At 49.7% G+C, this 24,520-nt stretch overlaps 1 protein-coding gene and 1 non-coding gene across 2 annotated transcripts in view; one reads left to right on the top strand and one right to left on the bottom strand.

Moving 5' to 3' along the window:
• The first annotated feature begins 501 nt into the window (after positions 1-501).
• LOC120852695 (feline leukemia virus subgroup C receptor-related protein 2) overlaps positions 502-24,520 on the top strand; it is a 62,077-nt gene continuing 38,058 nt past the window's right edge. Inside the window, exon 1 of the mRNA XM_040226057.1 lies at positions 502-1,636. Within this exon, the coding sequence (XP_040081991.1) occupies positions 896-1,636 (741 nt within the window). The 5' untranslated portion in view covers positions 502-895. The remainder of the gene's footprint in view (positions 1,637-24,520) is intronic.
• TRNAS-GGA lies at positions 2,142-2,213 on the bottom strand. The gene has a single exon. It is a non-coding gene; the product is annotated as a tRNA-Ser (tRNA).

The raw sequence follows: 24,520 nt of genomic DNA, 5'->3' as shown, positions 1-24,520 counted from the left end.
AGGAGCGCAACCAGCCCGGGAAATCTACAAATCTGTCTTTATTCCGAAAGTCCAACAAGGGCTGAGGAGCTCAGCCAAGTGGGCAAAAGTCGAGAATCCCTCTTGGATACTACATAGCCGTTTGGAGGCGCCGGGCATCCGTGTGGGCGCGCAGGGAATGCGGACTGACAGGGAGGAGACTCTCTTTAGAGGATTACCTTCGCAAAGGCGGAGGGCATTTTCTTGCAGAGTGCCCCGGGAGGGGGCAAATGAATTTGAGAAAGCAGTGCCAGGGTGGGGGGATTAACCGGGCGGTTTCCATGGTGCCTGGGGCGTGGGGGGGAGGAATGCACCCGCAAGCGGTGGCGAAACAACTGTACTGTCCGGCCAGCGGCTAGAGAAGGCTGGAGGCAGTGGGGCGGGGTGGGTGGGGTGGGGTGGGAGTCGGGGTGGGGGGTTCGTGGGGGGGTGGAAGCCGCGCACGGCGGGGGCGGGGGCGGTCACGTGTGCGGAGGGGGCGAGGCCGCAAGCTGCCAGAGGAGCAATCCGAGTCCCAGCCGAGTGGCTGCGCCGCCGGGAGAAAACTGTGACCAGGACCGAGGGGCTGAAGGTGAGCAGGACGCCTCCGAGGCACTCAAGGCTCCAGCGGCCAGGACCTGGCTCAGGCCGGCCTGCAGCTGGTCTGGGGGACAGCTGTCAGGGACGGAGGACGCCAAGGAAAAGTGAGAGCCGAAGCTTGGGGCTGAGCGGAAGAGCCCCACTCGCTGGCTTTTACGGAGGCTGGGGACTCAGTTTATTCCTCCGGGGCAGGTTGGGCAAGTGCCACGTCAGCTCTAGCTGACCAGCCGACACCACTGTCCTTTAAGTCGACTCGAGTTGTCAGCACCTGCTTAGGGCGCCAGGAGAGGCTGCGGTCATGGTGAATGAAGACCCTAACCAGCAGGACCACGATGGCACCCCTTTGCAAACTTCGGCGCTCCAGGAGCACCCCAATCTCTCAGTCCACCCCAGCGTCTCGGCCCACCCCAGCGTCTCGGCCCACCCCAGCGTCTCGATCCACCCCAGCGTCTCGATCCAGCCCAGCGTCTCGGCCCACCCCAGCGTCTCGATCCACCCCAGTGTCTCTGTATACCCTAGTAGTTCGGCCCACCCAAGTACCTTGGCTCAACCCAGTGGCTTGATCCAACCCAGTAGCTCGGGCCCTGAAGATCTTAGCGTGATCAAGGTGAGCAAGCGCCGGTGGGCGGTGGTCCTGGTGTTCAGCTGCTACTCCATGTGCAACGCCTTCCAGTGGATCCAGTACGGCTCCATCAGTAACATCTTCATGAACTTCTACGGGGTCAGTTCCTTTGCCATCGACTGGCTGTCCATGTGCTACATGCTGGCCTACATCCCTCTGCTCCTGCCGGTGGCCTGGCTCTTGGAGAAGTTCGGCCTGCGGACCATCGCCCTCACCGGCTCCGCTCTCAACTGCCTGGGGGCCTGGGTGAAGCTGGGCAGCCTGCAGCCACATCTCTTCCCAGTCACCGTGCTGGGCCAGGTCATCTGCTCCGTGGCCCAGGTCTTCATCCTGGGTATGCCCTCCCGCATTGCTTCCGTCTGGTTTGGGGCTAATGAGGTGTCAACCGCCTGCTCCATAGCTGTCTTTGGCAATCAGGTGGGTAGAGGAGTGGGTGGCGTTCACTGTGGGACTGAGGGTGTTCATTGTACTAAACTGCTTCACTGCGTGAAGCCTAGCTTTCTGACTTCAGCAGTGTTTGTGACCCTGGCTGACCGTGGCTGGGTGTGATTGAGTGAGTGGATGATTGTGACTGAGTTGGTGTGTAGGAGAAGTGGGGAAACGAAAGGAAGGGCCTTTGCCGTCACCCGCAGTTCCTCTTCCTCCAGCAGAAAGCGTGCTTCTGGAACACATGTTGTCTTTATGATCTCATTCCTGAACTTCCTTCACCAGCTTGAACAGGATAGCTCTTCTTTGTCAGGGAATAGCCCCTGGCCGTCAGACTATTCTGTGTCACTGGAGGTTAAGTTAGTTAAAGTTAAGTCACTCAGTCGTGTCCGACTCTTTGTGACCCCATGGACTGTAGCCTACCAGGCTCCTCCCTCCATGGGATTCTCCAGGCAAGAGTACTGAAGTGGGTTACCATTTCCTTCTCCAGGGGATCTTCCCGACCCAGGGATTGAACCCGGGTCTCCTGCATTCCAGGCAGACGCTTTAACCTCTGAGCCACCAGGGAAGCCCCACTGGAGGTTGGCGGGTGTTTTTTGCCTGTCCAACCAGCTTTCCCAGAGTGCAGCATCTCCTGGGCCACGTGGAGAGGCAGAGCAGTGTTGGCGCTGCGCTCACCTTCTTTATACACAGTGGGAGCCAGGACAGTGGGAGCAGTGCTTGGTGTCAAACACCTACCCTGAGGGAATCGAGTTCTTGCTCTGAATTTCCAAGGCCTAGAAGCCATGGGAGGGCCTGGAAAGTTCATATCTTAATCCTTTGTCTTTCCTCCTTAGGGGAAGGAGAATATCAAGTTCTTTGCATCTCAGTCTGGATATGGCCCAGAAAGGTGGGCCTATGTGAGTCTGATCACTGTGTCCAAAAGGTTGAGGCAGCTATTTACGGGGTCCTTCTTTATCTGGACCACTGCCTGGGGTGGGGGGTCCGTCTCACTTCCAAAGCACATGCAGTTGTGGCTACTCATCTGACAAATGACCAGGAGCCCTTGGTTCTTGAAAGCTTGTTTTCTCTTACCTGTTGATTACATTTAGAACAGGGGTCCCAAGTTTTGGACCATGGACAGGTACCTCCTGTCAGATCAGCGGTGGCATTAGATGAGAAATAAAGTGCACAGTAAGTGTAATGTGCTTGAATCATCCCCAAACCATCCACCCCTTCCCAGTCTGTGCAAAAATTGTCTTTCACGAAACCTGTCCTTGGTGCCAAAAGGTTGGGAACTGCTGATTTAAAATGTTTAAGCTTTCATTTAGAAAGTTCTTACTTGGGTCAGAAATTTTCAAACTTCTCTAAAGGTAAATTGTCATTCAGCTCATTTTTACCACCAGAAAGGTAACTTGAGCTGAATTTTTTCAGGCCAGTAAGTCCTGCCACTTGAGTAATAGTGTAAGCAATCAGTGGAAGCAACAGACGGGCCTTCTCAGCACAAGCAGGAACAGAAAAGCCTCTACCCAGTTTTCTTTAACCTGTGGGTTTGACCATTCAGAAGACTGAACGGATTTGAGGGCTGGGGAAGAAACCAGTTGGATCATTTTGTTCAGGGCAATTAAAAAATAGGTACTGAGGGTGATATGCACAAAGGTGGTGTGACCGCAGATTTGGACATCTCCATTGCAGCATTGTTGGTGGGGTTGACGTTACTGGATGTTTTCTTTATCCGAGGGTGAAGCTGGGGAGTCGGGGGGCAGGATCTTTTGTGTCTCCAGAGGGTTAAAGCTGTCTATTTACAGCCCCAATGGGATTCAGACAAGGTCACTGCAGTCCCAAACCCATTGTTTGGGGAGGGCAGGAGAGAGATGCACCCTCAGGTGGCCTGGGGCGATCAGAGAACCGAACACTTTTTTTGTTAACCATGGAGCAAAAGCTAATTGCTTTTCAGATTTCTCCACACACACCTGTGCGGGAAAAGTTTAATAAGTGTTAGTCACTCAGTCGTGTCTGACTCTGCAACCCCATGGACTGTAGCCTACCAGGCTCCTCTCTCCATGGGATTCTCTAGGCAGAAATACTGGAGTGCGTAGCCATTCCCTTCTCCAGAGGGTCATCCAGACCCAGGGATCAAACCCAGGTCTCCTGCATTGCAGGCAGATTCTTTACCATCTGAGCCACCAGGGAAGCCCAAACTTAAAGCCAAATATATCTTTAAAATTTAGTAAAAATAGTTAACCATTTCCTACCCCTACTCCCCACCAAGGTCAGAAAATGCTAAGAATTTCACATTGAAAGACACCCTAACAGCAGATATTCTTGTCATGGAGCCATCAATTTAGCCTTAACCGTTTAGCCTTAACCCACCGTGCTAAGTTAAAAAAAAATTATGAAAAGCTGAAATGCTTATGCTTCCTCATGTAGAGGTGACCTTGTTTGGCTCTTGGCATGTGTTTTAACCTTTTTTGCTAAGTAAAGCATGATGGAATGGTGGAGAAATATTAATAGAACACCTTGAGCTCTTTTTTTAGGGAAAAAAAAAAAAAAGATTCCATGAAGCTGCCTAAACAGACTATAAGTGTCTTTTCAGAGAGTTACTCTTCGTGGCCGCAGACGTCACACTGATAAGCCAGACTCCTGCTCCCTGGAAATTCTGACCTCATTCGTTCCTTGACTCAATAGGCATTTACCCAGAAGCTGCAGTGGCTCAGTGGTAGAGAATCTGCCTGCAATGCAGGAGACCCGCCTTTGGTCCCTGGGTGGGGAAGACCCCCTGGAAGAGGAAATGGTGACCCACTCCAGTATCATTGCCTAGGAAATCCCAAGGACAGAGGAGCCTGGCGGGCTACAGTCCCTGGGGTCGCAAGAGTATTGGAATCGACTTAGCGACTAAACAAACCATTACCACCAGGGTTGGTGTATTAGCACAGAAATAGATGCCTTGGCAGGTGCTGTGCTGGGGCTACACAGAGACTCCCTTGCCTTCAGAGTTCTCCTCCCAGGCTTTTAAACTGTACCAGGCACGAACATCCAGACTTTTTAAAAAACACACAAGCAACCAGATGAGAGTATAGAGGATTTGTTTTCAGTTCTTTGCGAGGTTTTTACTATCTTGTCATTGCTAAGGGAAGATTGAAGGAGAAAGAAGCTAATATCTATCAACACCTATGATAATACAAGGCACTTTTTCATCCATATGCTTTTTTTGTTTTAGCCTCTGAGGTGGGTGGCATTGTCTCTGTTGTTATAGGTGAGAAACTTCAGATGCAGATAAATGGAGCAACCTTTTCCAGGGTCCTACAGGCCCTGAATGATAAAAAGGAGGTTTGAAGTCAGTTCCACTTCCACAGCCCCTGTCAGTGGGCCATTATTGGGTCTTCATGGGGACAAACCATAGATTTAGAAATTAAAAGGCAAGATTCTGAGTCTCAGGCTCTGGGCCTGCATCTCGAGGCGTGTTGGTGGTGGCACCGTGTCTAGCAGCTTATCTGGAGTTTGTGAGCCAGCCCCTGCCTTCTGTTCTGACACTCCAGGCATTAGCATTGCCTCCTCACCTGACGGATTTCCCAGGCGGCTCAGTGTAAAAGAATCCACCTGCCAAAGCAGGAGACACAGGAGATGTGGGTTCAGTCCCTGGGTCAGGAAGATCCCCGGAAGAGGAAATGGCAACCCACTCCAGTATTCTTGCTTGGGGGATTCCATGGACAGAGGAGCCCAGCGGGCTGCAATCGCAAAGAGCTGGGCGTGACTGAGCAGGCACACTTCACCTGCTGCCTGCGGAGGGGCTGTTCCTGCCTCCCTGAGCCTCAGGAAGCTGGGGCTCCAGGCTCCAGGGCGAAGAAACCAGTGGTTCTGAGCTGGGGTGAGAGTGGACAAGGAGACGTGGCCCGCAGCTGAGGCACTTGCCTGTGACCCTCACACAGGTGGTAGCAGTCCCACAGGGCTCCCAACACTGGTTCCATTGTTTCCAGGGAGAACCATCTGTGTCGGGTTTTGAGTGATGTGGACACATTGTTATTGAGCCAGGCAGGGAGGAAAGCCTTGTGTGAGATCTGGTGACCCCTTGGTGGCATGGGGGCGAGGGAGATGTGGGCTCAGGATTAGATCTTCAAGGCGGCCCCAGCCCCGATGAGGGAGCCTCCAGCGCTGAGACCAGAAGGGATTTCCTCCAGGGCCCCAGGGCAGCTCCCAGCATAGCACCACCCAGAAAAAGACTAGAGAGAATCAGTTTGCTTTTCAACGTGAAGAAAATACAGTCACCTTAGAGTTCTACAGCAGCCTTGGCTGTGGGCTATGGAGAATAGCCCTGTCCAATAGAAATATAATGAAAGCCACAAACACAAGCCACATGCATGACCAAATTTTCTAGGAGCCACTTGAAGAAAGGTAAAATGTAAATTTGTTTACAAAAGTAAACAGAACAGTGAAATTAGGTTTAGAACGATATTTTATTTAACTCGGCATATCCAACATAGTATTTTGACATGTAATCAATGTAATAAAATTACCGAGAGGCTGTTTTACATTCTTTTTCCATAGTGAGTCTTTAGAAGTTGGCGTGTATTTTAGACCTACAGACTAGCAACATTTTCCACTATGTCTGGGATGATGATGCTAATTGTAGGGGAGGAAAAAGTTTTCCTTAACTGTCTTAGAGTCCCCAGCTAAAAATTAAATGGACAAAGTCAAGATTAATAAAAGCAAATTATGCATAATGATGTATTATAAATATTAGGTGACACGGGAGTGTTTGTGAGGAAATGAAGCAATAGTTGGACCTATGCACTTCTTTTTTTTTTAGGAAAAATGATTTTCTTTATTTTTGGTTGTGCTGGGTCTTTGTTGTTGCATGGACTCTTCTCTAGTTGCCGCAAGCAGGGACTGCTCTCTATTTGTGTGCGGGCTTCTCACTGCGGAGGTTTCCCTTATTGCAGAGCACGTGCTCTCGGGTGTGGGGGCTTCAGCAGCTGTGGCTCCCAGGCTCTAGAGCACAGGCTGAGCAGTTGTGGCGCACGGGCTTATTTGCTCTGCCATATGTGGGATCTTTCTGGATCAGGGATTGTCTCCTGCACTGGCAGGCTAATTCTTTACCACTGAGTCACAAGGGAAGTGCAGACTTGTGCACTTCTGTGCCAGGTTTGATAAGAGTGGACACTCAGAGGAGTGTGATAGGATAGGTCTGAGATCATTGTAGATCGGGAGCACTGTCAAGGCCTGTTTGTCAGGATTCTTTTCTGCTGTGTCCCTTTATCTTCAGAGACAAGGATGCTCCCTTCCTCTGGGTGCCAGGAAGGTACCTCCCACAGGAGTGTTTTAAGGCTTGTTTGGGCGAAAAATGGGGAGGAGAGGGGAGGAGGTCAGAGTGACCTTCCTGCTTTGAAGTTCTCAAACTCCTTCAGCTTAAAATATTCACTATGCCAGGGTCCCAAATTCAGGGGCATTGGGTCCTGAATCTCATCATATTTCAAGCATTTGGAAATCAGGCTCTCATGGATAAATGCGGGCTCTAGGAAAGGCAGTCCCGTCTTGAGGAGGTGGTGTTCGCTGGACTGGCTGGTCCTCTGTTGCCCAGGGAGACTGGGTGTTCCTGAGGCTGACTCAGGAGTCAAGGTCAGGAGAGGTGGCTGGCTGGCCTCGTCTTGTTCCAGACTCCCGAGCATGTGGGTCGGTGAAAGTTCAGGCTTATCAGTCTGGCTGTTGCCACGTCAGAGAAGCTCTCAAGGTCTGAGTGATGGATGTCTGGGGGGGAGGTGAAGGCCAGCGCCCGTGTGCTTTTGCTTGTGGTCATTGTCAAGGCGCATGAAGCACCTGCCCCCGTGGCTGGCTACTTGCTGACCTCCCCTTCTGGTTGGGAGAGAGGACCAGGCAGGGACTGGGAGAGCCAGGGCAAGGCTGGTGGAGACTGGCATGAGAAGGGGTGGGGCCAGGACAAACCCTCTAATGCTCATAGGGGCAGCCAGGTCATGCAAGGAAAAATGACACAGGATGGGGGTCACAGCATTGTGAGAGCACGCGTCCCAGCTGAACTGGCAGCTGCTTCAGCCTCTGCCAACCATTCATATACACAGCATGACCATCTCATGTTATCAGACCATCTCATTTGTTGGTGCCTTTAAAGAAGCCAGAAACCAGATTTTTACTTAAAAAATGTTAAATTGTGCTAAAATTATAACACATTCATAATTTTAACCATTTAAATAGTTTCACAATGTTGTTTAAGAATTACTAGTATCTATACCCAATTTTTCTTTTTAATTATTCCCAACAATTCTGTACTCATTAAACAGTAACTCCTCTGCATCTCTGTTCTATTGCTACTCTATTCCACTTTCTGTCTCCGTTAAGTTGCCTATTCTAGGTCCTGCATATAACCAAAATCATGCAATATTTTGTCTTTGGAGTCTGGCTTATGAAATCTGTTTTTTTTTTTTTAATTCTGATAAAACTCAAAAATTATGCTGTTGTTGTTACTGTCCATGTTTTGAGATTGTGGGTCATATAAGACTTCTAGGGTGAGACTTCTAGGGAAGGTAAAGAAGAACTGAATGCCAGTTCTGGTTTCTCCTTCATGCAAAGCCCTCACCAAAGATACAGGCAGGTGGGTGAGCTCAGAGGCTGGCCACTCCGGGAAGGAAACTAGACCAGTGCTCCCTCAAATGGTGCCCATTTACCTCACCTGTGGGTCCAGGACAGACTACAGATGCCTGGGCCCTCACCTGGACTTCCCAATCAGATCCCCCAGGGAAGAGGCCAGGTGCTTGTGTTTCCACCTGGCTTCCCAGGCGAGGTTTGTGATCAGACGTGAACTCACCAGGAGAGAGAAGCACAGTGCCTTGGAAAGGCACCCTCCGGCCTGGAGCAGGCTTCCTGTCAGGGCTGATGTGTCTGTGCTGCTGTAGATGGGTCCAGTTCCCAGGTGGAGGAGCTGGGATCTCAGTCACTCTCCAGAGTGAGATGGGAGGGTGGGCTTGTGTGGGGCTCATAATTCTGATTCACTTAAAGTTCTGAAAATAAACAAAGCCCTGGGGGTTTGAGGGGATGGGGAGGTCCTGCAGGCCTGTGAGGTGGAACCATAGCAGAAGCTCCTAATCCTGCTTCTTTGACCTTCAGCTCAGTGCACTGCAGGGGAGGAGGCTCTGGTGGCCTGGCCTGACTCCTGACTTGGCCGTGTTTTCTTGGCAGGCAGTCTTGAGGGTCTGATGATTCTGTGGGATCAAGTCTACATCTTGAGTTTAGCATCCAGGGCCCCTCCTTCCTTGCCTTTCCTGGCTAGCCTGTCTCTTGTTCCCTCCCAGTTTTTCCCCTGCTCTGACCAGTTTGGCTTCTTAGTTCTGTCCTTGAAGATACATTGCTTAGAGATTAAACCTAAAGCCTTGGAGAGTAACATCAGTAGATGGAGGACCAGGAAGCTCCACCTGCTTCTTCTCCCACAGAAACATTAAATAAATGAGAAACTGGCTAAAATAACCTTCCCTACGGGATTTCTGTACATCAAAGATCTACAGCAACCAAGGAAACACCCAACTGAAGAAAAAGTCACATTCAAAATGGTAGACAGTTTCATGGCCATTTTGCCCAAGTTTGCCTCTCCCCTCTCCCTTCTCCTGGGCCTCCCTGCAAACCTGAGAGCACAAAGCAGACCAAACTTGCAACATTTTACATCAGTTGTTTCTATACACTAACAATGAACAATCCCCAAAGGAAAGTAAAACAATTCCAATTACTGTAGCATTGAAGAAAACACTTGAGTCATTTAACCAACAAAATGAAAGACTTCTGCACTGAAAACTGTAAAATGTTACTGAAAAAAATTAAAGAAGTCATAAATAAATGTAAAAACATCCTGTGTTCATGGATTGGAAGACCTTAATATTGTTAAGATGTCAATATGACACAAAGCATTTGTATAACTCTATAAATTCAGCACAATCACTGTCAAAATCCTGATTTTTTTTAAGGAAAAAAAAAAGATGAAGTAAAAAAATCTTTTCCTTCTTCTTGTCCTTCATCTTTTCCCCAGATGAAGGGGAAAAAAAGGCATCCTAAAATTCCTATGCAGAAGTTTAAGGGACACTGAGTAGTGAAAGCAGTCTTGGAAAAGAATCACAGAGTTGGAGATCTGACACTTCTTAATGTGTCTAATAAAACTAACAAAACTAATAACAAAGCTATAGCAATCGTGACAGTGTAGGATCAGCGTAAAGACAGACTTACAGACCAAAGGAGTACAGAGTCCAGAAATAAACCCTCACATCAGTTCAGTTCAGTTCAGTCGCTCAGTCGCGTCCGACTCTTTTCGACCCCATGAATCGCAGCACGCCAGGCCTCCCTGTCCATCACCAACTCCCAGAGTTCACTCAGACTCACGTCCATTGAGTCGGTGATGCCATCCAGCCATCTCATCCTCGGTCGTCCCCTTCTCCTCCTGCCCCCAATCCCTCCCAGCATCAGAGTCTTTTCCAATGAGTCAACTCTTCGCATGAGGTAGCCAAAGTATTGGAGTTTCAGCTTTATCATCAGTCCTTCCAATGAACACCCAGGACTGATCTCCTTTAGAATGGACTGGTTGGATCTCCTCGCAGTCCAAGGGACTCTCAAGAGTCTTCCCCAACACCACAGTTCAAAAGCATCAATTCTTCAGAGCTCAGCTTTCTTCACAGTCCAGCTCTCACATCCATGCATGACCACTTTATATGGTCAAATGATTTTCAACAAGAGTGTCAAGACCATTTAAGAAGAAAAGGACAGCCTTTTTTTTTTTTTTAGGGTCACAGCAAAGTCGAGGGGAAGGTGGAGATTTCCCAAATATTCCCCACATGTGCTTCTTGTGTAGCCTCACACTGTCAACCACCCCCACCAGAGCGGTGCATGGGTTACAGCTGATGAACCTACAAGGACACATGAGCACCACCAGTCTTTTCAACAGATGGTATTGTGCAAAGCCATAAAACTCTCAGAACAAAACGTAGGGGGAAATCTTCGTCATCCTGGATTTGGTAATGATGGCAGTGATTTCTTGGATGTAACCCTGGAAGCATCTATAACAACAATAGCATAAGCTGGACCACATCAAAGTGGAAAACTTTCATGTAAAAAGGACTCTCTCAACAGAATGAAAAGGCAAGCCGTGGAATGGAAGAAGATATCTGCAAATCATGTATCTGATATGCAGTTCATAGCCAGCAGGCATAGAGAACTCCTGCAGCTGAACAACATCAAACACACAACCCGATTAAAAATGAGCCGAAGACTTGAATAGAAATTTCTCTCCCCAGAAAGATGCATGGATGGTCAATAAGTATATGAAAAAAAGCTCAACATTAGGGAAATACAAATCAAAACTGCAATGAGATGCCACTTCATTACCCCTTAAGATGATTGCCCAAAAGAAAAAAGTAATAAACGTAGGCCAAAATGTGGCGAAATTGGAACCCCTGTGCATTGCTGGTGGAAATGTAAAATGGTGCAGTCACATGGAAGACAGCATGGCACTTCCTCAAAAAATTAAGAATAGAATTACCATAGGATTTAGCAATGCTACTTCCGAGTATATACCCAAAAGAATTCAAAGCAGGAACTTGAACAGATATTTGTACCCATGTTTATGGCATCATTCTTCACAATTGCTAAAAGGTGGAAGCAACCCAAGTGTTCATCTATGGCTGATTGTTAAAATATGAAATATACACATGATGAAATATTGTTCATTCTTAGAAAGAAAGGAAATTCTGACATGCTACCCATGGATGGACCTTAAAGACGTTGTGGCTGAGTTAAATATGGTAGTCACAAAAATAGATATTCTGGAAGGCTACTTATGTGAGGTATTGAGCTGTCTTTTTTTTCTGACACCAACCAATTCTGACTTTCTCCAATACCAACTGGATGTTCTGCAATTCAGTTCAACTCGGACACTAACTCCTTGGAGTTAGTGCAGACCCCAGAAGTTAAGGGCTTGGACCCACAAGACTGTCTCCATTTGCAAGTCCTAGGGACCTCCTATATTTCTGACTGACTAGCTATAAGGTGGGGTTCCTATGAGCCCTGCTCAGGATCTGTAATTTGCTAAAATGGCTCAGGGAACTCAGACAAAGAGTTTACTTAACTGTTTTTCCTGGTTTATTATAAAGGGTACAAGTCAGGAAAAGCCAAGTGGAGGAGATTTCAGAGCCTCTGTGGGGTGCCGCCCTCTTACCACTTTGATGTCATGTATTTACCAGCCTCAGGGAACTTTCCTGGTTCAAGGGTTTTTCTAGAGCTCAATTCCCTGCTGCCCTCCTCAAGGAGGGGGAGGGGAGTTTGCTGCTGCTGCTGCTGCATCGCATCCGTCCTGTCTGACTCTGTGCGACCCTATAGATGGCAGCCCACTAGGCTCCCCCGTCCCTGGGATTCTCCAGGCAAGAGTACTGGAGTGGTTTGTCATTTTCTTCTCCAGCTCTCGAAAGTGAAAAGTGAAAGTGAAGTCATTCAGTTGTGTCTGACTTCTTGACCCATGGACTGCAGCCTACCAGGCTCCTCTGTCCATGGGATTTCCCAGGCAAGAGTACTGGAGTGGGCTGCCATTGCCTTCTCCAAGGGTTTGCTGAAAGTTCCCAAACTCTAATCACTTGAGCTTCTGGAGACCAGCTCCATCCCAAGGCTCTAGAGGGGCCCCAGTCTGAGTCACCTCATAGCATAAGCTCTGGTGTGATAGAAACAGGATCCCTATGAATCACAAAGGATACTCCTATCACTCAGAAAAGCTCAGGGTTTAGAGCTCTGTGCCAGGAACCAGAGAGAAAGACTAAATAAATTTATATTATACTACAGGTACTGTGAGTAATCAAATTCATACAGGCAAAATGTAAAATGGTGGTTTGGGGGGCTGGGGCAGGAGGGTGGCAGGAGCTCATGTTTAATGGATACAGAGATTCAGCTTGGAAAGCTGAAAAGTGGCAATGGATGGAGGTCATGGTTGCACAGTAATAGAATGCACTTAATGCCACTGAACTGCACAGTTAGAAACAATGAAAATAATGAAGCTTAGGCCATATTGTGTGTGTGTGTGTGTGTGTGTGTGCGCGCGCGCGCGAGTGTGCTCTTCTACCAAAGAAACAGGACACACACTGCTTGGGAGGTGGCTCCTGTGGTTGGGGTCCCGATACCTGCTCCCCCCTGCCGCCCCTCAGTCTCTGTGCCGGCAGAAGGTGGCCCTTGCCCTTCTGTGTAACTGCTGAGCTTCCATGGATACTGGCCTTTGTTTCCCCATGGTTTGTGTTTCCCTATGGTTTGTGTTTCCCTGCCTCCTCAACTTTTCTCCTGTCCTCTTCTCCTGTTCCTCCACCTCCTCTAAATGGGAAACTTGCCAAAGGACTGGAGCCTTGACTAATACATCTCTCCCATGTCTCAGGGCTCTGGGCATAACAGGAGCTTGTGACCAGTCGGTCAGACTTGTTAGTAAACAAGTATTCCTTTCCTGAGGGGAAGTAAGGTGACCACTCAGGTAGCTGAGAGCTCAGGTGGTTGTCAAAAGGGACTCTCATGCCTGGATTGTCTTCCTGACATGATTCAATCTTATTCCTTCAGTGGAAAAATCTATTCAGTCCTTACAGGGCACCTTGAACTCTGCTGGGCCCATGACGGTTAGAACACCGTCTTTAGTCCTGCTGTGTACTCTTGGACAAGACCTTAACTTTTCTAACTTTTGGCATCTTCTTTTGTAAGATGGAGATAATATTGGAGGAAAGCATTAGTTACTCAGTTGTATCCGACTCTTTGTTACTCCGTGGACTGTAGCCCACCAAGCTCTGTCCATGGAATTCTCCAGGCAAGAATACTGGACTGGGTTGCCATTCTCTTCTCTGGGGATCTCCCCAACCCAGGGATCGAACCCAGGTCTCCTACATTGCAGGCAGATTCTTTACCATCTGAGCCATCTGGGAGCCCACAGGAGATAATATTAGCTAATGGACATGAACTTGGGAAAACTTGGGGAGACGGTGAGGAACGGGGGAGGCCTGGAGTGCTGTAGTTCATGGGGTCACAAAGAGTCAGACACAACTGGCACCTGAACGGCAGCTGCAAAAGGTGGCTGAGAGGAGTAACGAGGGCCTTTAGTGAGCAGAGTTTATCAGCTAAATGAAGAACAGGTGCTGTCACTACTATATCCTCAGCACAGATAATTGGCTGCTGATCTGGAAAGAGAGACCAACACTTAAATGCTCATTATACCACTGTGTGGCAGGCTTAAGGGTCCATGTGTACAGGACATTCAGGGCTCACTCTGTGGGAGGACATGCTCCAGAGTGAATGTCCGGGGGACCCAGCCGGACAGCAGCCCCAAGGAGGTGATGGTTATGAGCCGATTCTCCATGAATGAAGTGACCGGGAATTGGGTCAGCAGGGAAGAGTGGGCCTTTCTAGAAGTTTCCAGGCAGTCTCCTGATGGAGACTTGTTCCTCTTGAGAACTGCTCCGACTAAAAGCTGTCTGGTGCTGGGAGACGGTGTTACCTTCCCAGTGTGTGGTTGATGGAACCTGGCATCTGTGTTGAAGATTTCAGGTTCTCGGGGATGATACAGGTACTGGGCCAGCTCCTACACATCAGACTTCAGGCTTACAAACCTAAGACCCTACTGAAGGAGGCATGGCGCCCAGGCTTATCAGATGGACACAGCCGTTTTCCACTGCCTGATTCTTGATGTTTATCCAACAAAGCTGTTAACAGGATGTCCTTCCCTTGCCTTCACCTCCCCCCCACCCCCCCAGCCCCACATCAAAGGGCGCTGTGTTAATTGGTTGGATACCTATCAGAGATCCCTATCAGGGCTTTTCCCCCAGTGGCTCAGACAGTATCTGCCTGCAAAGCAGGAGACCCGGGTTCAATCTCTGGGTTGGGAAGACCCCCCTGGAGAAGGAAATGAAAACCCACTCCAGTATTCTTGCCTGGAGAATTCCACAGAGAGGAGCCTGGTAGGCTATACAGTCCAGGGGGTCACCAAGAGTCGGACACAACTCAGTGGCTAACACTATCAGAGATGATAAAGAGCTATAGGGTTAGGGTGCAGGTGGGTGTTTGCTCTTCTTTCTTTCTTCTCTATCTCTTGACTTCTGTCTAGCACCATCCCAAACTTAACCCAAGGGAGCATCTCCCTTCTCTTGGTTCTTCAGGACTAACGGCCTTTGTCTTTGCTGAGTTATTCAGGGGTGGGAGGTATCCTGCATGTCCTGGGGGCCCATCCGGACTCTTCTGCCTCTTCCCCCTTTTGCAAGCATCTCTCCTTTTCTCTGCTGGTGAAATCTGTAGCTTGACCTCTGAGCCCCACACGGTTGGAAATGAGGCCTTGCCCCAGCATGAGGACAGAGAGTACCAGGGCACTGTGTGTTTGCAGGAGGGTATTGGGAGGTAGGACTGGCTTTCCCTTGCTCATCAACTTCTCGGGATTAGACAGAGTGTCCCTGAACCGCGAGTGGAGTGGTATTTGCTTTGGCTCCCTCCGACTCTTTCTTGAGAGAGGAGGTGAACACAAACCGTTTTGGTACCAGATCAGTCTTGCTTGGACAACTCTGCTGACTCCAAGAAGGAAGGGGACAGGAGCTGGAGCAAGGCTGGGGGTTATTTTTCTTCCTCTTCCCCTCCCCTGGACATTCCTGATCTCTACCCCTACGTTGCTGTGTTGGCATGGCTGCGTCTGCCCAGCTGGCTCTGGACGCAGCTGTTTCTGCTCAGGGCCATTTGCTGTGCCCACCAACTCAGAAATGTAGGAAGTGGGGTGCCATGAGTCATGGCCTTAAAGCGGAGAACATCGCAAACAGCTCTTTGGGGTGGCGGCTCCCCCTTGAGCAGTCCTCGCCTCCTCAGACCTTTGACTGGGCTTCCTGTTTGTGGAGCCACTCAATGAACTCAGAGGCCCGATTCTTCTCTGTCAAGGAGCTAGGCAGGAGCACACCGTGGTCCCACCATCCACCCCTCCCTGGGACTCCCAGGGAGGCAGCAGCTGAGAATTAGCTCTTGATTTCTGTCCTTGGTGGGGTGCTAAGTCACTTCAGTCACGTCCGACTCTGTGCAACTCTATGGGCCGTAGCCCATCGAGCTCCTGTGTCCATGGGATTTCCCAGGCAAGAATACAGGAGCGGGTTGCCATGCCCTTCTCCAGGAGATCTTCCCGACCCAGGGATCGAACCCTCATCTCCGGTGTCTCCTGTACTGGCAGGCAGGTTCTTTACCACTAGCGCCACCTGGGCAGTCCTCGGGGCAGTGAAGGGCCATGTTTCTAAGTGAGCTCCAGGAATCTCCAGCATCAGCACCACCTGGGCAGGGGATGGGGAAGGGGGGAGTGTTGTTTGTGAGATATGCAGATTGCCAGGCCTAGGGGGCCAGATCCAAGGAATTACCCTCTCCGGGGTGGGACTTTAGAATCTGTGGTTTTGATTCTCCACCGGGGACTGTGATACTGAAATTTGAGAACTCGTGATACGGAAGCCCTATGGTTTTTCCTGTGGTCATGTATGGATGTGAGAGTTGGACTGTGAAGAAGGCTGAGTGCCAAAGAATTGATGCTTTTGAACTGTGGTGTTGGAGAAGACTATTGAGAGTCCCTTGGACTGTGAGGAGATCCAACCAGTCCATTCAGAAGGAGATCAACCCTGGGATTTCTTTGGGAGGAATGATGCTAAAGCTGAAGCACTAGTTATTTGGCCACCTCATGCGAAGAGTTAACTCATTGGAAAAGACTCTGATGCTGGGAGGGATTGGGGGCAGGAGGAGATGGGGACGACAGAGGATGAGATGGCTGGATGGCATCACGGACTCAATGGACTTGAGTCTGAGTGAACTCTGGGAGTTGGTGATGGACAGGGAGGCCTGGCGTGCTGCGATTCATGGGGTCGCAAAGAGTCGGACACGACTGAGCGACTGAACTGACCTGATACGGGAGCCGTGGGACCCTGACCCAGCTCTGCCAGCCCTGTCTTTGGGGCCTCTGGTTGGACACCTGCCCTCTTGGGGCATCAGCCTCCTTATCTGTAATGAGAAAGCCAGCCTCACAGGTGGACACCCACGTTAAACGAGGTGTGAAAGCTGAACCAGGAGGAGCCTCTACGGACATTCATTGAGTGCACATCCGTCTTTTCCCTCCCCACCAAACTCAAGTTCACAGCACTCCTTCAGGTGTCTCTGGATTTAGGCCTTTCTTTCATCTTAGCTGCTGTCCCAGGAATACCACTCACCCATCCTCCTCCCTGACGCCATAGGTCAGGAAGGAGCTTAAGCAGACCTGCCTGTCCACTCCCTCCACCGATGCGCTAGGTTGGTACTGGCATCACCAACCTTCTAGAAATCGGTCACCCCCCAAAAGACCTTGTTTATAGAAAACAGGCCAGAAGAGGCCCTGGTGGACACACGGTGGGGACTGAGAACGTGCAGATGGAAAGATGGATGACTGGTGTTCTGGTTTTACCCTTTATCTTTGGGGCATTGTCTTCTCATTGCTGAAGGGAGATTCCAGAGCATATATTTGCCATTGAATAACATGTCACCCAGGGCCTCGGGAGCATGGGACTGGTGGGTGGAGGAAAAATGCAGCTTGGCCCAGCCCTCCTACTAGTCTTTTCCACTTTTTATGTGTCAGTGGGCCTCCTGAAAAAATCCCCTCCACCTGCTTCCTAAGCAGCCTTGGAAGCTGGTCCTAGGAAGAGTGGCAGGTGGGGAAGCTCCTCCTCTGAGACTGGCTGACTTGGGGGGTGGGACCCTGGGAAGACCTGGCTGCCAAGAGACATTCTCAGCCTCTAGCCTTGGGACAGCCCTCTTGATAATGCCTTGCTTTATTTGTGGAGTAAAGATAGCCCTAGGGCTTCCCTGGTGTCTCAGAGGTAAAGAATCTGCCTGCCAAGCAGGAGATGCGGGTTTGATCCCTGGGTCAGGAAGATCCCCTGGAGCAGGGAATGGCAACCCACTCCAGTATTCTTGCCCAGAGAATTCCAGGGACAGAGGGGCCTGGCGGGTTACAGTCTGTGGGATTGCAAAAGAGGGAGCAACTATACAACGATAATGACAGTCCTCCTTGGAAATGTCTGGTTCTCTCAAGGCTACTGTGAGGGAAAGGAAGTTGTGTTTGCAGGGATCAGACCACCACTGTAATTTTGTTCAGAGACACCCACAGATATTGACATTTTCTCCAGTTACTGTACTGCCTCTGACTCACTGTCCAGAAAGAACTTTAAGAAGAAAGTTATTTATTTACTTGGCTGTTTCAAGTCTTAGTTGGGGCATGTGGCATCTAGTTCCCTGACCAGGGATTGAACCCAGGCCCCCCTACATTGGGAACATGGGCTCTTAGCCACTGGACCACCAGGGACACCCCTAGAAAGAATGTTGATAAGAGGTCCAGAGTAATTGTTAGCCATTCTATAATGGCCCAAACACATTCCTTAGTTATGTAGCAAACCCCATTGCAAAGGACCCCATTGATCCCTGGCTCATCTTGGGTCTCAGACCACGTGTTCCTGGGCTGTGTGGCTGCTTGAATCCTGGCTCAGCAAGGCTCTGTGGGAAGACAGCAGGGCTGGGAGTGGACCAACAGAAGTCTGATGTTACCTCACTACTGATCAGCTCTGTGACTTCAGCAAGTTGAGCCAACTCAGTTATGAAAGGGCTAGAAGGATGGGCCCCTCCCAGGCTCTGTGTCTCATCTGTGCCATGGGCTTCCTGCTGTTCACCTCACTGGATGGTTTTGATGCTGTTTGTATGCTGGAAGTGCAGGTGCCTTGAAAACTGTGAAATTCTGTGCAAATGTGGGCTTTTGAAAGTGAAAATGAAAGTCGCTCATTTGTGCCCGCTCTTTTTGTGATCCCGTGGACTTATACAGTCCATGGAATTCTCCAGGCCAGAATACTGGAGAGGGTAGCCTTTCCCTTCTTCAGGGAATCTTCCCAACCTAGGGATCAAACCCAGATCTCCCAAATTGGAGGTGGATTCTTTACCAACTGAGCCACAAGGGAAGCCCCAGAATAGTGGAGTGGGTAGCCTTTCCCTTCTCCAGGGCATGTTCCTGACCCAGGAATTGAACCGGTATCCCCTGCATTGTAGGCGGATTCTTTACCAACTGAGCTATCAGGGAAGCCCCTTAAGTGCCCTGAAAAAAATGTCTGTAGACTTGCCCAAGACACTCAGAAAGTAAAAGGCTCCCTGTATATAGATCAGGTCCTGGCCACCTGGTAAAGAGCCACCCTGGATTAGGGGCCATGCCCTTGGTTTACAGGGCTTGCCATTCTTGATTTTAGAGTCAGCTGTTGATTTCAGAAAAAGTTCCAGTTATTCTGGTTGTCGGGGGCCTCTCCCAGAGCTCCTGGGTTCCAGAATATCCCTGCTGATTTGGTCTTTTTGACTTGAGCCATGATGCAGTTCCTGAGGTCCTATGGACCTTTCTAACTCCTTTTTGATTCCAAGAAGGGCCTTTTGCCAGGGGTTGGCACAAAGCAGCTTTCCAATCTCTGTATGCCCTGGATGGTTCCAGTCTTCGATGTAGGCAGGAGCCTTGGTGGCAGAACACAGAACTGACTTAGTCCTCACTGTCAGGAGATGGGTCCTGGGAGTAAGAAATCCTCTCCTCAGGGCCTAGTGGTCCTGGTGTTACCACATTTTCTCCCAGGCCCCTTACAGTTGGGCTTTCCTGGTGGCTCAGTTGGTAAAGAATCTGCCTGCAATGCAGAAGACCTGAGTTTGATCCCTGGGTCAGGAAGATCCCCTGGAAAAGGAAATGGCAACCTACTCTGGTATTCTTGCCTAGGAAATCCCATGGACAGAGCAGCCTGGTGGACTACAGTCCATGGGATCGCAAAGAGTCGGACACGACTGAGCTACTAAACCACCACCAACAGCCACCTAAGGGTGATGCTGATCCACGGTAACAAGCGGGGACTGGTGGGGCTCTGACCATCCATGTGGCTGTGATAACTGACTTTTCTCTCTCCAGAATTCTTCTGTCTCTCCTTGGGGAAGAGAGGACCCCATTATCTGCCCCTGGAGTGCTCGCCTTGTGTTCTCATGCTGCTCCACAAAAATCTATGTCCTTCACCAGGGTGTCCCCACTGTGGCCGGATCTCTGTCCCTTGCAAGTACCCGGACATGGGCCCCAGGCCATCAGTCTTTGTTTCTCTGTGAATTCTGTTGATGCTGGATTGCATGCATTCCGGCCAGCCTCTGGGTGTTTCCCCAGTTGACAGACCACATGTAATGTGACAAATGAGAGTCAGTGAATGAAGGCTCTAACCCTCTTGGCTGTCTATCTCACGTGGTACAACCTTGGATTAAGGGTTTCATTGGCTGGTTGGTTTGTCATTATGTCTGACTCTTTGTGACCCTATGGACTGTGGCATGCCAGGCACCTCCATCCATGGAATTTCCCAAGCAGGAATACTGGAACGGGTTGCCATTTCCTTTTCCAGGAGATCTTCCCAACCTAGGGATTGAATCCAGCTTGGCAGGTGGCTTCTTTACCCCTGAGCCACCTGGGAAGCCAGTAAGACCTATGTGTGTGTGTGCTAAGTCTCTTCGGTGGTGTCTGACTCCTTGCAACCCTGTGGATCGTAGCCCACCAGGCTCTTCTGTCTATGGGATTCTCCAGGCAAGAATACTGGAATGAATTGCCATGCCTTCCTCCAGGGGATCTTCCTGACCCAGGGATCGAACCCACATCTCTTACATCTCCTGCATTAGCAGGCCACCCAGGAAACCCATTAAGGGCTATACTCTCCATTTATAGGGCCAAGCACTCTGACCTTTATGTCAGTTCTTGGGAGCTATGGTTTCTTTGAGACAATGCACCACAGCCTTTATTTACTGACTGAACAAATATTTCTTGAATATCTACTCCGTGCCAACCGACATTCTGAGCTCTGAGAAAAGAGTTGTTCAGTTGCTCAGTCATGTCGGACTCTTTGAGACCCCATGGACTTTAGCAATAGAAAAGAAAAGTTCCTGAATTCACATCTAAGAGAAGAAGAATTAGACTCTAAGGCTGATGGAGTGACTAATGGTGGAAGAGTCGGGCCAAGTAGGAGGGGAGCTGACCTCATGTGAGTAGGTCCTGAGTAACTCCCTAAATCCCAGGCCAGAGTTCATGGTATTACTTTCCGGGATGGTGGTAGATATGGCTAATTTTAATAGTTTTTCTGGTGCAAGGTTTAGATTTCTTTTTCTTTCCAGATCTCTCTGGGACCAAGAGGCAGGGCTAGTTACCTTATGAAGTTGGCATCTTAGGAAAAACTACCTAGGGCCCAGCCTGTCTCTTTTTGGAGGCTCACCCTGAAGTGGGAGGAACTGGGTCTGGCTCGTGGCAGCCTGTTAAGAAACCAGTCTTCCAGGGCCTGCCTGTGAGTAAGCCCTCTGTTCTGAGTTTCACTTCTGAAAGTCAGAAGTGGGGGTCTTTCAACCAAGAAAGCCCAATAAGACTCAGACGAAAACTTGGGAGTATTAGAAACATGTGTGGTCACATGAGGGGCTTCCCTGGTAGCTCAGCTGGTAAAGAATCTGTCTGCAATGCAGAAAACCTGGGTTCAATCCCTGGGTTGGGAAGATCCCCTGGAGGAGGGCATGGCAACCCCCTGGAGGAGGGCATGGCAACCCACCTCAGTATTCTTGCCAGGAGAACTCCATAGACAGAGGAGCCTGGCAGGCTAATGGGGTCACAGAGTCAGACATGACTGAGCGACTAAGCGTGCACACATGGTCACATGAACTGCTTCCAGGAATGACAGCATATGACATGTCAGACAAAGGAAACAGTTCTTCTGCTTTGGGCTATTTCGCCATCTGTCACCAGGCAGGGAGCGGTGAGGTTGAGCATGGGAACAGCACTCGAGATGTGTGAGTTCAACTGTTGGCTGCCATGGGCTGGCATCTGCTTGGGGGTTGGTGAAAGTGCCAAAGCACCTCAATGGAGCTTTTTATTTTCTCCAAGAGTTGGAGAAAGTGAGGTCTGCATCCGCCCCTTTCCTGGCCTGGAGGTTAGAAAGATGGCCCTTTCTTTCCTCTTCCCCAACTCAGTCACTGGGGAAGTTCTGGGAGCCTGTGGTCATCGGCTGTCCGCTCTGTCACGAGGGGACCTTTGGGTGGAGAAGTCGGCCATGAGTCAGGCACTTGGGGAAAGGGGAGCAGAGGCTGCTCTCACCTAGACCAGGACTGAGCCTTTGCTGATGCCAGCACAGGCACAATTTCAGGAGCAACAGCCACCCTTAAAAGGAGGCATGTGTGCACCAGGAGCCTCTGAGATGATGACTGAAAGCAGCACAAATATGAAGCTGAGCTAAAAAAAAAAAAAAAAAAAGCAAGCCCTTTGTGAAAACAATTAATCAAAATTTCCCTGTAGAACTCAGACCTCTCCCCTAAACTTAGCACCTTCTCTGCTTAGAGCCCAGGGTACCTCTGCTGCCTGCACCCTCTCAATAATGAGGAGGAAACCCATCCCCAAGGCTGTACGTCAAGATCAAAGCATGTTGGCTGCTTGGAAGCTTGGTAATGCTCTTCGTCTTGCATTTATCTCCTCCCCTACCTTTTAGTGTGGTGCTTCATAACAGTGGGTGTTCAGTAAATCTTAAGTGTAGGTTTGAGGGTGGGTGGTTGATCAGCCTACATTCCAGTGACCCCCATGTCTGATCTTGGGGAGCTCCAAATTGGGGGTCTTCTTTACGTCATTCCACCTTGCATCTGCTTTCTTTTGGTGGTCAACTCTTGCAGTTCAGCAAATTGCTACTCTTCCCAGCTTCTTTGCTGTAGCAGAGACCGGCAATACTTGATTTAGGTTTGAGCTGTGGAGTTCTGAAAGTCTTCTCTGTTCAGAAGGTATTTCCTGAGCCTCATCTCTGTTCTTGGCAGAGTACTGATGTGGCATGGGGAAGGGTCACACAAGGAAAGGTTTGTCAATGTCCCTGTCCTCATGGTGCTAAAATCTAGCTGGAGAGATGACAAATAGCCTACATGAAGACAATCAGAAGTCAAGCATATAAGAACAGGAAACCCCATAGGGGCTGACTAAGTGGGCAACAGTCAGACTATAGCTGGAACCACATCTGCTGATTGCTTCCTCCAGTAGCTAGACTCATGGGAGGCAGTATCGCACCTGTAAGACTGGAGATGTTATCAGGTCTCTGAGGCAGTTGCTTCCATGAAATTTGCCCAGTTTGTCAAGGGACTTGGAATCAGATTGCCATGGGCTCACATCTCAGTTCTGCCATTAGAAGCTGGGTGACCTTGGGCAAGTTATAGTTTTCTCCTCTATAAAAACCAAACCAGAGATAATCTTGTCGACTTTAGGGAGTTGTTGTAAGGCATTAAAGGAAATAGAGTGAAAAATCATTTAGCAACTGCCTAGCACACAGTGGGTGCTCATTATGTATTCATTTCCTTCCTTCTGCTTTGAAAAACAGCTAGGACTGGAATGTCTGGCCAAATGGTTAAGGCTACGGACTCTAGTACTCATGGCCTGAACTTGAAGCCTAGCATAGAACACTTGCTGTTCTTTGACCTTGGACAAGCTACTTAAATGCTAGTTTTCTCAATTTTAAAATAGAGACTTGGGGACTTCCTTGGTGGTCTAGTGGTTAAGCATCCGCCTTCCAATGCAAGGAACACGTTCGACCGCTGGTCAGGGAACTAGGATCCCATATAACACTGGGCAACCAAGCCTACACGCCTCAAGGAAAACCCAGCACAGCCAAAACAGCATCAAAAGCAAAACAACAACAACAAATAGGGATTAAAAGAGGGTGTGTGGGCACGTAGGTACAGCATTTAGTAGCAGAGCCTGGCGGGCTGCCATCTCCGGGGTCGCACAGAGTCAGGCACGACTGAAGTGACTTAGCAGCAGCAGCAGCAGGCCGGCAGCTGTGGCGTGCCGAGCACAGTCAGCCAGCCTTGATGGAGTTTCTGACCTTCCCTGGGAGGCAAGTCTTCCAGGCCATCCTGGTTTCCCTGGTGCTCCTCCTGCCTTTACCTCACCTCTTTTCCTCAAGTGCCTGCTAAGTTGCTTCAGTCGTGTCCGACTCTTGGCCTGCTAGGCTCCTCTGTCCATGGGATTCTCCAGACAAGAATACTGGAGTAGGTTACCATGCCCTCCTCCAGGGGATCTTCCTGACCCAGATATCAAACCCATAGCTCTTATGTGTCCTGCGTTGGCAGGCGGGTTCTTTATCACTAGCGCCACCTGAAGGACTGAGGAAATCGAAGAGCGTCGAGGTTATGTAAGCCACCAGCGCAATCACAGATTTGAGGACAAACCCTGTGATTAGGGGAGGGGATTCTAAGGGAGTCTAGAGTCTGACCAGCTGTGACACTGCTTCTCAAGTTCTTAGGGACCTAAGCTTAGCCTTTTAAATCCATAAACCTCTTTCATGGGCGATTTGTCCCCAAATCAATGAGACTGCTTTTGTTCCTGAAGGTCTGCTCCATCCTTAATCCCGAGTTGGCTTTTTCAGAAGAAGCCAGGGGCTTGGATTTGGGAATTTAAAAAATACAGTCATGTGAGCAGACTCTGCCTGCACATTATTGCTGACTGTGATGTGTTCCTGGGAGCTGCCAGGTGGTCCTGGGTGGCCCGTCCTCATGAGTAAACTGTTGTTCGAGTTCAGTGTTGCTGTGCCCAGCAGCTGCCTCGCTCCTTTCTGGGGCATCCAAGACTCAGTCCCAGGACCACCCTCTGAGCCTGCTGGTTCTCTAAGGGGGCTTTTCTGCAGTCTCCCACCCTGCCCTGGGGGCCTGGAGCCTTTTCTGTGCGTCATTTTGCCCAGATGGTTATGCCTTGATCGCTGAGGTGTAGTGTTTTCACTAAGGTATAAACAATGGTCTGAGTGCCCCTGGCCAAGCGGGAGAGCGGTAGCGGAATTTTGTATTGAGAGTGCCGACTTGCCTCAGCAGCAC

Source organism: Oryx dammah, unplaced genomic scaffold (genome assembly GCF_014754425.2).
Source record: "Oryx dammah isolate SB20612 unplaced genomic scaffold, SCBI_Odam_1.1 HiC_scaffold_26, whole genome shotgun sequence".
Classification (NCBI taxonomy): domain Eukaryota; kingdom Metazoa; phylum Chordata; class Mammalia; order Artiodactyla; family Bovidae; genus Oryx; species Oryx dammah.
The sequence above is the reverse complement of the archived record's forward strand: the minus strand, read 5'-3'. Positions and strand labels throughout refer to the sequence as shown.